Source organism: Prionailurus bengalensis, chromosome C1 (genome assembly GCF_016509475.1).
Source record: "Prionailurus bengalensis isolate Pbe53 chromosome C1, Fcat_Pben_1.1_paternal_pri, whole genome shotgun sequence".
In the NCBI taxonomy this organism is placed as follows: domain Eukaryota; kingdom Metazoa; phylum Chordata; class Mammalia; order Carnivora; family Felidae; genus Prionailurus; species Prionailurus bengalensis.
In genome coordinates, this window is record NC_057345.1 from 213,372,417 (window position 1) to 213,385,648 (window position 13,232).

General features: G+C 38.9%; 1 protein-coding gene across 44 annotated transcripts in view; it reads right to left on the reverse strand.

Moving 5' to 3' along the window:
- The window catches only part of TRIP12 (thyroid hormone receptor interactor 12), a 140,475-nt gene that overhangs the window by 25,627 nt on the left and 101,616 nt on the right, over positions 1–13,232 (reverse strand). For 16 of the 44 annotated variants that reach the window (XM_043578071.1, XM_043578092.1, XM_043578091.1 and 13 more), the window contains 9 exons: positions 12,991–13,147; positions 11,013–11,166; positions 9,678–9,906; positions 9,236–9,354; positions 6,727–6,934; positions 4,084–4,184; positions 3,679–3,853; positions 2,367–2,508; positions 1,364–1,555 (listed from right to left, as the gene is read on the reverse strand). In XM_043578071.1, the coding sequence (XP_043434006.1) occupies positions 1,364–1,555; positions 2,367–2,508; positions 3,679–3,853; positions 4,084–4,184; positions 6,727–6,934; positions 9,236–9,354; positions 9,678–9,906; positions 11,013–11,166; positions 12,991–13,147 (1,477 nt within the window). Of the gene's footprint in view, positions 1–1,363; positions 1,556–2,366; positions 2,509–3,678; positions 3,854–4,083; positions 4,185–6,726; positions 6,935–9,235; positions 9,355–9,677; positions 9,907–11,012; positions 11,167–12,987; positions 13,148–13,232 lie in introns of all 44 variants that reach the window. The other 28 variants (XM_043578093.1, XM_043578062.1, XM_043578099.1 and 25 more) reach the window with 3 other exon arrangements.

Consider the following 13,232-nt stretch of genomic DNA (forward strand, 5'->3'; position numbering starts at 1 on the left):
CATTTGGTTGGAATGGTTACTTCCAAATAAATTATTTCAAAATAGAGACGCTTTTTGCGCAGGTCCACAATCCTTTATTCCTAGTTCCTAGGTCCAAAGGGCTTGAAAACACAACTTGTGTGGTGGTGAAACCTGACCCAGACACAAGGCTATCTGCAGTCTTTACGTTTATTTAGTAGGAATATTCACATGCTTTGCTGCAAAAACATTTAATGTGTGTGGAGTGTTATTTATCCACTGGGATATCAGGTAATATCTATGTCCTGTATTGAAGAACTTGTGAAAACCATCCAGCCCCAAGGAGTTTCAGGTAAGAGATTACATATCTACCTGTACATAATCTTAGGCATAGTATAAAACCACATCCAGTATTGCTACACATCTAATGCATCTCTAACAAATACCAACTCTGCCTCAGGTAGCTCAAGTTAAAACAATACAAGAGGGGTGCCTGGGTGGCTCAGTCAGTTAAGTGGCAAACTCTTCATTTAGGCTCAAGTTACGATCCCAGGGTGGTGAGATGGAGCCCCACATTGGGGTCTATGCTGGGCATGGAGACTGCTTGAGCTTCTCTTTCTCCCCCCTCTCTGCCCCTCCCCCCGCTCCCTTGCGCACTCTCTCTCAAAACTAACAACAAAATAAAAAAATTAAAATTTGAAAAAATAAAACAAGAAATGCTCAAAATGACTACAAACACTGAAAGGAAGGCATAGTGAAGTAGTTTCCACTAACACACAGAATCATCCTTAGCCCTACTACACAGAAGATCCAGAGACATCTCCAGGGATGCCTTATCTCAAGTAGTTGTCAACAAGTAGAATGATGTTAAGTCAATATTGTCCAAGAATGGGTACATTCTTGCTCTTACCCACTGAGGCTGAAGGTAGGGGAGCCTCTTTGTGGCCTCTGCTCTTGTAATCCAGATTGTAAGTGGTGACTAAGTACTCTCGAATACAACTGTTAATACTGTATTTTATATGCAAAATGGAAATGTCCACTCTATCTTACGTCTATAGCTATGTTTACTGTATTTCCACTACAGTATGTTTAAAAACAAATATTGAGCATAAACACATTCACGAGTGAGAGACTACTATTAACGACTGGGCTTACAGGAAAAACAAAGACTCAGGATAACACGGATCATAAAAACTGTGGCACTGGCACCATTAAATCACCATTCTGTTGCTTTACTAGTGTATGTGATCTATAAAAGACCAAGGAATCCAACTGTGTATCAGAAGCTAGAAGCTTTACCTGAGTATCTTGACCAGCACCTAATGGAAATCATGGAGATGAAAATACACACGTTAGTGAGCAAAGATTCCCGTAATAACATACACAAGCATTACAGACAACTTACTGGTGAAGAAAAGAATACATGAAGGAATCTCTTTAATCTGATCTCTCTGCTCACAGCATCCTTTTCACTTTTAGATGTCAAATAAAGCAACAGCTGCTTCACGAATCCACTATGCTGGATTTCAAATGATGAAACGTCTGACTCTGAGACTATGCTACGGATTTCTACAAGGCACTCAGCTCCACCATCCACCTGCAAGAGTTGGGAAGAGTATTTCTATGTTGATTTAAACAGTCCTTACTAAATGCACAATTTACACTTCCCCCAAAGGAACAGAATACATTCTCAACACCTTTAAAAAAGAAGGCAGGGGAAGTGATGCATTCTTGGTAGATCCTTGGAAAATACGATCTTAACCGGCATCCACACTACTAACATAGAAAAGTCTCACACTCAACCGACGTAAAACAAACAAAATAAATAAAGACAAACAATGAGAATATAAATTGAGGGGTAAAGAGAACACCAGAAGGAGAAGATTAAAACAGAATATGAAGTGTGGCTTTAAATTAATACATTTAAAACCTAGATGAAATGGACAATTTCTTGCAAAACATGTACTACTCAAATTGCTCAGGGTGCACAAAAAAATGTAAAAAGGCTAAGAATCAGATGAAATTTAAAGTTTATTCAACCTCCCTCTTCAACTACTATGAGACCCAGTTAGGTTAGGGAGGGTCCCATCCACTCTAATACCCAGAGTTGAGGAGATATACTCAAGGGACATTTCTCGAGTCTCTTCTTTTGTCAAGAAATACGAGTTGTGAAGAGAACAAAGTCAAGGAAGAGATTTCCCAGTACCGTTAATGATAAAATGATGAAGCACGAAAGTCAAGGGACTCGTTACAGAAACGTCAGTGCTAGAGGTACATGTCTAGCTAAGAAGTTGATCTAGGACAGCAAATCCGTGGAAAGCCAGAGAGTCATCGAGGGAGGAACAGGAAGACAGAAGAGATGCCAAAAGAGACTGTGAAGGACCAGCAAGGTGCACCCAACGCGGTACCTGGAGGTTGAGTTGTTCGGTCGCAGCACAAAGTCTCTGAAGGACATTCAGTGCAGGGTTGCTTCCATCCATGTTCTCAGAACTGAAGTAACGTTCTACAAATTTATGCGCTTGTTCCTTAATCCAACCTTTAATTTTTTCTCTGCACAAAGGAAAAACAAGATATTAAGTTTAGTCTCAGTGTACAAAAAGGATTTCGACTGTAACTACCCAAAGGCAAATTGCTGCTACATTTTTAAAAAACCCTTTTGGGCCTATGCTTATAGATTCATGAACTCAGATTCCATATTAACCAAATTTAAGTGTCATTTTGAAAATGGGTTAAGGTGTACTAGAGAAATGCACAGGTACTTAAAATATATTTCAGGTCATGACATGAAACATATACAAAAAGTTCTAACTCCCTGGAACTCTACCACATTGATAGTTTCCTTCCTAACTATTCGCCTGATAACAACTTGACATGACTGTTTCATTGGGTACAGACACACTTGCTTTGTCCTTTATTTGTGTTCCTCGGAGAGGTGAGGTAAAGAACTATAGACCAGAAACATGCACCTGTTAGATGTACAATTAACTGAAACCTCGCTGCTTAAATTACAAATTCTGATGGCTTTAGAAATACACGTGCTTAATTATTATTAAATGAAATTCAGGAAAACAATAACCAACGCAACCAATCAACCAAACAAAAAGAGCCTGTTTCTTTGCCAGTGGAAACTGATTTTTAAAAATTTCTTGGTTGCCGAGGAAATAATCCATGTTGGCGTGCTACATCCAGAGTCAAAAGAACAACTCTAGAGGGTTTTTAAGAAATAATTGTTAATAGCCACAAATTGGTGTGTGAAACAGTTTAGCTGATACAGTTCTAAATTTCTTAAGACCAACCAACCGACCTCTACTCTAAGATCTTTAAGTCCTAATGTAAAGGGTAGAGGAAGGGGATCTGAGAAGCAGGTGAGTGTGTGTGCGTGTCTGTGTGTGCATGCAGAAAATGCCAGCTTTTACTTGTCTAGAATAAAACTGAGGAACAGGTTCCACAGGGAGAATTTATTTGGTTTTGAACGTCTACAACTCCCAACGAGAAATGTTGAAACATGTTTTAAGATGTAAGATTGAAATTCAGGACAAAGCCAGGCACGGAGTTCAAGAACTGAGAAATCTACTTCATCTTTGAGCAATACCACTACTGAGCATAAATTAAAGGTCTGTGTCCCATGTTTCATCTCCATACAATACACGTGCTGACTGAAATAATGCTCAGTTTTGCTAATCCCAAGCACAGAAGCAATAGATGATTCCCCCACTTCACCTATTATTGGAGATGGTGTCCTTTGAGGCAGCCCTGGCAAGACCACTGACTCCCGCGGTTCGTGCTGGTTCAATGTTGTTGCTGTTGGACTGTGCGCTTAACCTTCCCCACGTTTTTGGATTCAAGCTTGCCAGGAAAGAAGATTTAGGTGACTGAGTAGTGGTGGGGCTTTTAGCTATGAGAAGAAAAGGGAATAACGGTTAAACCACTTTAGCGTAACTGATGAAAACCAACTGAAATTTAACATTCCTGTTCTTATGAGATGAATTAGCTGAAACAACTTAGAACACGGAGTAAACTCAGGTGTACTTCAAAGCTATCAGCAGCTTTCGTGAGATACGTGTCTCTAACTGGTACCATCTTTCCCTCTGCCTTCCACCCCCACAGTGTCACCAAAGGAATTACCTTGATTGTCTACTTTGTCATCATCTCTTGGAGGTGAATACTTTGGCCTTCTTGGCCCTCGTTTTGGCAGTCGCTTTCTCTTTAGAACATCGCTTAATCGACTATCACATGAGAAAATATGGGAGAAATTTAGCAATTACCACGATTTATTATCACTCACTGAAAAGCAAACTAAAATGGCAGAAACAAGGAGCTGTAAAATACTGCCATAACGGTATTTTTCATTCAGTGATTACCTATTTAATGCAGACTCTGCTCCAGTCATGATCTAAGAGGTACAGAGACACAGAAGATGATGCATTCAGAAAAAGCTATTTGACTATACTGAGCTACTAAAAGTAAAACCAAATAGACTATTTGAATAATCCTATGGTAAACTCTTACTATAAAATGTTGTACACGTACAGAAAAGTACATAAAACAAATTTACAATGCAAAAATAAAAATTTAAAAAGACCTACGCTATCAAACTAGAAATAGAATGTTAAATCTGATTACCGTATTTCTTCCCTAACCTAAATGACAAGAAGTAACACTCATGACATTGAGTGTTAATATTATCAAAATGCTTTCCTGACACTGCCCAAAGTAATTTCACAGTATACAACTGCCATAACATCCTAAATGAATTCATTTATAAATAGTTTAGGGATTAAAAAAAAAACAACCTCAAAATTACCTATAAACAGATCAAATCATAGTATGAATAACCTATTCTGAATTAGAATACCTGAAATAGAACATACGTAGCCTGTCTTATTTTCACTATTCCTAACAGTAGAAAAAGTTTGAAATTATCAAATGATTCTTAGAATAACCAAACCATGTAAGATAGATAAGATGGGAAAAATGTTCTGGTTCAGTTGGTCTGTGACCCACAATAAAATTAGAAAAATCTGAAAAAGTTTTAAAGTTCTTCCAATATCTGATGTCTATTAAAAACACTAATGTGTTTGGGGAGCCTGGGTGATCAGTTGGTTAAGCGTCCAACTTTGGCTTAGGTCATGATCTCACAGCTTATGGGTTCGACCCCTGCATTGGGCTCTGTGTTGACAGCTCAGAGTCTTGAGCCTGCTTCTGATTCTGTGTCTCCCTCTATCTCTGTACCTCCCTTGCTCATGCTCTGTCTCTCTCTCTCAAAAATAAACATTAAAAAAAAAAAACAAAAAAAAAAAAAACAACAACAGTAATGTGTTTATGCTTGACAAGCAAAATGAGTGAACGTCCAGATATGTATGGGTAAAATATTCCCCCTTTACAAATTTATATGAACTTTTCATTAGAAACCATATTAAAAAGAAATGGAACCACTTAAAACTCCAAAAGGTTCTTTCCGTTTTGTTTTGTATTGTTTTTTTTTTTTTTAGAATTTTCAATTATTAGACTATAATCAAGTCTAATCCTTCAGTGGCTCAGAAACAGCGTCTTTCTCTGAGCTGCATCACATCTCACCAAGCGCCTGCTGTCTAGGGCACCATGCCTGCGGTAGCGGAAGTTACTACAGCAGCCAGGGGGAAGGAATGGGGCTGGAAAGGAAGGAAGAAGAGAGGCAGGCAGACAAATCCAACCGGAGAACAGAGAAGGTGGAGGGTCTCCAGTATTGTTCAGGCCCAATCTCACAGGACTGGATCCATGACACAGGCACCACCCAAACCTAGAAGTTTCCTAAAATAACAGCCACTGTGTCTGGCAGAAGTCCCAGCGGGTAGCCCAAGTCCAAATGCCAAAATTCATACTTAAGCTAGAGCGGATAACTGCCACCAGGTGGCACCAAAAGGAGCTGGATCCTTAGCTGGCCAGCTTCTTAGAACAATGGTACCTTGCAGTTCACAGAGGTTCAATTTTTGGACCTCACTTATTGACTATATGTTTCACCCAGATCCACGTTACAACTTAAAAGGAGTAAAAAGGAATATTACACGGAGTACACTCTGAATTCCAGAACCGAGTCTGGTTGATCATGCACCATTCTTACAGCCATATTAAGTTTCTGATGTCAAAGAAACAAAAACACTTTAGAGTATAATTTGTTTTAACCCAACAAAATGAAAGCTAATATGAGGGTTTGGTGGCGATGTTCTCAGTAGCACAGTACAACAAGGGGATTAAAAACAGATAAAGAGGTGGAAGCAGACACACTTAAGAACTCCCATTTTCCTTTATTAAGAGCAAAGTTCTCATTTGCCAATGGAAGATAAATGGGAAGTCAGGTTTTTTCCTGTACGTTCTAAAAATTCTGATTTTTAAAATTTTTCATATGTCACTACTTGGATGTCTCAAACCTGGAACGTATGCTACAATGCAGTAAATATTCGCAAGATCAGGGAATTAGAAATGAGGGCTCAAATCCTACATCTGTAAAAATCAGTGTGTGACTTTGACACATCATTAACTTCTCTGAGCCTCAGCTGCCTTCACTCTCCCTGGAAATACCTAGTATCTCTTGTGGTTCCTAAACACGGCTTTGTAATATGTGTTCAGTTTCTTCCCACCCATTCCCATTAAAGGTCTAAGAAGATACAGACGGGAAAATACAAGGTGTACTCGCGAATATTTTACCATTTTATTCCCTATGGGAATCTCAGGTACCAGGAGACAGTTAAAGGCAAAGAGCATAAAAACCACCACAGAACTCTGACTTACCCTTGAGGGCTCAGATCTAAAGAATCATCTCTGCTGTGCTGCAAGCTGGGGGATCCCACGTCAGCCGCAGCATTAGTGGCAGCCGTGGCTGTTCCACTGCTGACTGACGTCGTGGACCCCAAGGATCCTGACCCATTCGTACATGCCTTTGGTGGACTTGTCAACAAAGACTCTGATTCTGCTAAGTGTTTTACTTGATGCATTACACCTATACAGTAACAGATTTAAAAGAGTCAGTTTTAATTAGAACCACCTCCCACGATTACAAAATCCCTAAATGCTAAACAGGGAATGAATCAAAAGTATCCAGCGAATTGGGGGGGGTAGGAGTGGGGGTGGAGGCCCTTAGGTGCCAGGGTTTTCAACTTGACCCATTCGAAAGAGTTGTAGGCAAATTCAACATTAAAGAAAGATATTGATATTGAAAGATAATTATTTTGAACATCATCTAATATTCAAAACCTGGTAACAGAAAGTTTTAATAGGGTCACACATAAATACCTAATGAAAATTCAAAATACCCATTATAAAAACAATCAACTACAAGAACACAGTAGCGCACCTGTGGTTCGATCGCCACAAGTAAAGAAAGACCTGCTACGATTATTAACCAGCTTCAAATGCTACAATGAGACGAAAGTAACCGTGACGCTGCTGCCAAAAGAGAGAACACCAGCAACCCAAGGATGGGGATTTTCACAACCTTGGAGGTGTACAAGGAGAGCCGAACTGTAACTCATGAAGGCAGGGGTTCATATCTGGGCTAGAATCACAGGAGAATGTAGGTGGGGCGGAGGGGAGTGCCACGAACTATTAACTGTATGCAAAGGTGTATGTCTGAGTATATGAGCGCATGTTCACACATTCACGTTTTTTCCGGGATAGAGTCCAGAGTTTTCCATCAGATTCTTAAAGCAAACAAAAAAACCTCACAAGACCACAAGATGTCTGAATGATCTCAAACTTCAGGCATTGACTCCACAAATACTGTTTGCAGCAATCATATGCCAGACTGTGCGCAAGGTACTAAGAATATGACCATCGGTGAGAAAAATGGACTTAGGGCACTTACTGGGGAGAAAAAATAATTTTTATAAGAAATTGCAAATAGAGTAAACTGCTCCTCAGAGAGAAAATACAGTGCTGATGGAACACACAGCAGGAGGATCTAACACAGATTCTAGAAGGCAAGTCCTCAGGAAAAAAATGACAGGTGGAACTGGACAGAACAAATGCCAGATGCAAAGTAGCTGAACTAATCAAGCACCACCCCCCCCAAACTTCATAATGTATACACTATATGACTATCTGGGGGGTGGAAAATTCAATTTGATGGCATAGTGTTCTTATACATGTAAAAAGAAAAAAAAAAATCACTTTGTGAAAAAGACATACTCTCATAAGACTTCCAAATCAGAGGGCGGAATATACCGAAAGGCAGAACTAAAGGCTAACACCAAAACCAAGATACAAAACAAATTATAAGATAATCCAAGGCTAAAAAAACCACATACCAAATGTTTATGTGAGCACAGAAACATCTATTCATACAGGCACCCCATTTGTAAACCACAGTTATGGAGTTTGCTTTCCACTTCAAATAAATATGTAGCACTGGAATTTTTTTTTGACTGTTTTTTAAACAAAACTAGTAAAAAATGGTGAAAGCCTCTTCCTATTTAATACTCTTACACTAACAGGACTACAGCATTCTCAAGATGTGAAGAGATACAGAGCCAGCATCAGGTGATGAAAGAAGGGAAAACAGACCATTTGCAGAAAGAACTAGAATTGTTGGTAAGATGGAAGATGAAGCTAAGGATTAATTCAGTATAAAAACACCATGATCTCCTGTGTCCTCGCAACACCAAAGTATCTCTAAAAGACCAAAAGAATTACAGAGACCTGTTTATGAGAAAGAACTTCTTTTAATATCTTGGAATGCTTGAAAAGGAGAAAACACCTGAATGAGCAACAACAGTCTTTGAGGTCTTCAAAAAGAGAACAGACAAGTACCATCTCTCCTAGGCTGATTTCCACATTCAGATTCCTCAAATCAGGGGACCAGACCAGTTGCATACTAAAGATTTCAGTACATAAATAAATGAAGCCTAAAAATATTCCACTAGGCACACAACGAAGTAAATAATAATCCCTCTTACAAGTGTTCTGATCTACTAATGGGATTCACTGGGAAAGAAAGTGGCCTCTGACTTTCTCGAGGCGTCTTTATGGGAGCTGCACGTTATCTACATGAAAGGAAATGTTAATGATTACTTCTGGGCCATAAACATTCAAATCATTACAACTTACTGTTTATCAACAGACTGTGAATCTCACACAACTTGTATCAACAGATTTTACAAAGGACACACCCTGTATGTATGTGAGCTGTAAGGATGGAGACTTCTCACGTAAGAGGTTGTTCGGAATTAGAACTATACATGCCATTGCAATACTACGTAAACGAAAAGACTAGCCATTAATGAATGAGTATGGAGGACATTACCTTCTCTTCTGAAGTAAACACTAAAAATATCAGGTAACTTCTGCATTAAGATCTCTGCCATCTGAAGCGCTCCGACTACTATCTTCAGGTCTTGGCTTGACAGCATGGAAGCAATGTGACTAAAAAAAGAAAGCATTCATATATAAAACATCTGTCTGAATGTGAGAATTATTTTGGGCCATACTACTTTAACTCTGAGAGCAAAACATTTTAATTATGAAAACAGTCCACTACAACGACAAGTTTTTCTTAAACGCTCAACTTTTGCATTTGTTTTAGTCCTTCTCAAAGGTGTGTATGCATATAAAGAGACAAGGGGCTCCAGATACTACAAATAAACTGTTCTGTGCATATTTTTTCTATGTTGTCACTTTTAAGGTTTCTGAAATTACTTGCAGAGACTTGAATTTCTAAAAAGTCTTCACTATTTTCATGAACACACCTTGAAACAGCATGATTTTTCAGGACATCCTTCAGAAGTTCAGCATCCGCAAAATAAATTATCCTAAGAATTGCTCTAAGGCACTTATGTCTGACCGCAGGTCCTGCCGAGGAACTATACACTTCATAAAGGACACCGAATAACGTCTTAATGAAAGCCTTAGCCAGTTCCGGATCCTCTTTCATAAGCTGTGCTCGAGCATCATCCTTCTTTAACTCGGAATATCCGCCTGTTGTAAAAAAACGGACAATCCTAAAGTGACAGACCTCAGAAACACAAGGAAGTAAACAACATAAAGCACGCAAGCTGCCGTGATTATCTGAAATGTTATTTTAAAAATTTGGTCATGTAACAAGTCAACTTATCTAATATGACTGACTAGGGTCTACAAAGATGCCACGAGCAGCGTTTAGACAAAATGTAGCCAGCTCGAAAGAACAAGCCACCAGCACACTGTACCTCTTATTTTAATAATATATACTTAACAAAACACTAAGGATGTTCAGTGTTAGCCACCTAAACCACTGGTAAGAAACAGAGTTCAAGTAATGGACAGAGGGTACGTGACTAGAAGCTACGGAAACACAAGATGATCTGTTGCTTTCCTTAGGGGGAATAAAGTACAGGGGAAAGGAAACTGATGAAAAGTAAGCTCTAGATGAGGGGTTGGCAAAGTCTGGTCCAAAGGCCCAATGTGGCCCAGCACCTATTTTTGTACAGCAAATCTTACCAGAACATAACCACGTGCGTTTGTTTACATATTGTATATGGGGGCTTTGGAGTCACAACAGCAGTGTTGAGTACAGGGACCGTGCTGTCCAAAAGGTTAAATATTTACTATCTGGCCCTTTCCAGAAAAAGTCTGCTGACCCCTGCATTCTAAACTAGAGCTGCAAAAGCAATAGATGGTATGTATCCCCAAGGACAAAGATAAATGTCAGAAACCTGAAAAAACAGTCAAATCATCTATTGGTCATTAGTTAAGAAGAGAACGTTCACGGGAAAGTATAATCTATAAGGTTGGAAAAACTAATCTGACAGGTGCAAGTGGATCTAGAGGTAAAAGAGGGAGAACAGGATCAGATAAAAAAACTGCATGGGCCAATTCTCGCTGGAATTCCGGAACACAGCAAACCACACAGCAGAAAAATAATGCGGAGGGTACCATTTCGGCAATCCTGGCTTATTCATCAATTAAAACACGATAGAAACAACCAGAAATTAATTACTCCTATGCAGCAGTCTTCAGCTTAAGAAAGACACTCAATGAAACAATCACCGCAAATATTATTCACATGACAGTATCGTACTACTATTAACTCGAAAGGTACTTACTAGTGTTAGTATTGGCTAAGGGGTTAGGTTTTCTCTGAATGGCACGTGCTGTTCCCGTGTCCTCATTGATTTGCTGCATAGAATTAAAATCAATAGTATAAACTCGTCCCAGAGTGGACAAGCTTATCTCATCCTCACCGACCTGATGGGCTGCCTGAGAGCAAAGAGAGAGAAACCTTGAATATAAACATGGAGAAATTTATTAACTTAAGACACAGTGGGGAACCTTCATAAACGCTAACTTACAGATTTATTGATCAGGTTTCAGATGGTGAAGTCAAAGAATATGGAAAATTTAATAGTGTGGATGTGACAACACTCATTTATTCAATAAATCATTTTTAATTAAACACAAATATACACCACAGGCCCTTTTAGGCCCCTGGAGTCATAAATAAATACAGATAAATTCCTGATGAAAGATCCAGTCATGGAGAATCAGTGACATGAAGATGACACCATTTGTATTAAGGAAGCTTTTAAGACATTGCTGATAGAAAAAAAAAATCGTTATCCATAAAATCTTAGTATCTAATTTTTAGGTTAAAATGTTATTTACATCATGGATTCTTAGCAGCCCACCAAAATCTTCTTTAAACAATATGCTCCTATAAAATTACCCTTAGATCAAAAGGCTTTCCATTTACATCATGCTCTAAGATTGAAAGGGACACAACTGGACCTGAGAGAGCAATGCTTAGGCTGTGCATGCAGGCACTGTCCGAAAAGAAAATGACACGCTTTGACACTACGTGCTTGACATAAGACAGCCAAAAGAAGTGACAGAATATTCATTTTTGTAACAGTCCGATGTACGGAATTCCTAGGTTAAGTGGCAGACAGGCCTCCAGGGAAGTATAAGAGAGTAAGCAAACAGGGAAAATGCAATTAATAAGAAAATGCTAAAAGAAGGCGGCTTAGCACTGACCACGTTAGACCATGACCTGCTTACACACTAAGAGAACACACAGTGGACCCATCACACCTAAAAGCTGACTCAAAACTTGGATGTTTTCAGAAGAACTTCTGATTTGGTAACAGTGGTTTCAAAGTTGGTTTTCAAAAATTTGGTTTTAAAAACTAACAGGTAGAAGACATCTTTAAAGAATGTCTCTTCAAGAGTGATGCTCTATAAAGATTCAAACATCACAGGTCAAAATTGGGAAAGATAGTATGACTTAAAGGTATCTCACACACTGAAAGTATTAGTAAATGATGCATGGTACCCCAATTAATGCTGTGACCAACAGTTCTTACACAGGGCGATTTTCCGGACCTGAAAATTTTTTGAAATATTCAATGCATACTTAACATGGAAGTAATGAAAAGAATAAAATCACACAAAAAATCTTCACAGGAAAACACTAAATATTTTTTGGTGCACCTCTCTCCTTTGTATTATTCCTTTTTCTATTATTTTGCTGAGCTCCCCAAAGAGCCACAAAACTTGATTATTACGTGGTCATTTATCATATCCCATTTTATGTCACTTAAAATTTATCCCAATGGATTACATGAGGCTAGTATGTATCAAAACCTACTTAACCATTTCACCTAGACTTTGATATGTAAGTTGTTTCCATGTTTTCGCTCTTTAGTAAGTGCTGAGAAACAGCGATTTGTATGCAAATCTTTGCTTATGGGAGGTTTTCTTCTGGGTAGGAGACAGAAGGGACTTTTAAACATTTGGCCTAACTCCTCCAATGTTTCCTTTCAGAGATGAGGAAACTATGGAACAAAGAACTTAAATTACTTGCTCCAAGTCAATCAGGTAGTTAGCAGCAGAAGCAGGACTAGAACATCATGTTTTCTGACCTGAACAGAAATGAGGACCTTGTTCTCAGGAGACAAAATGAGAGAATCTTGAGTTAATTCAAAAGCGAGCACATTGAAGTACACACATCCACCTCCCCACTCCATCCCTACACCCACTCTCCACCAAAATAAACATCTTTAAACGGTACGATGAAACTACTACCTCAATGATCCGGCTGTCAATCCTGTTATAGGGATGCCAAAGGCCACGGTCGTCACGCCACTGCCATATCGCACCATCCGTGTTCTGCGCATTTCCCTTCTTCAGCATGGTATCAACTGCAAAAATGCCTTCTTTTGGTAAACATGGCATAAGTTCGCTGAAAACAGAGGTGCAATTATTTTATTAAGTAGCTTCCTGAACTATGAAATGACAGACCTCTAAAGTGAAACACCCACCTATAA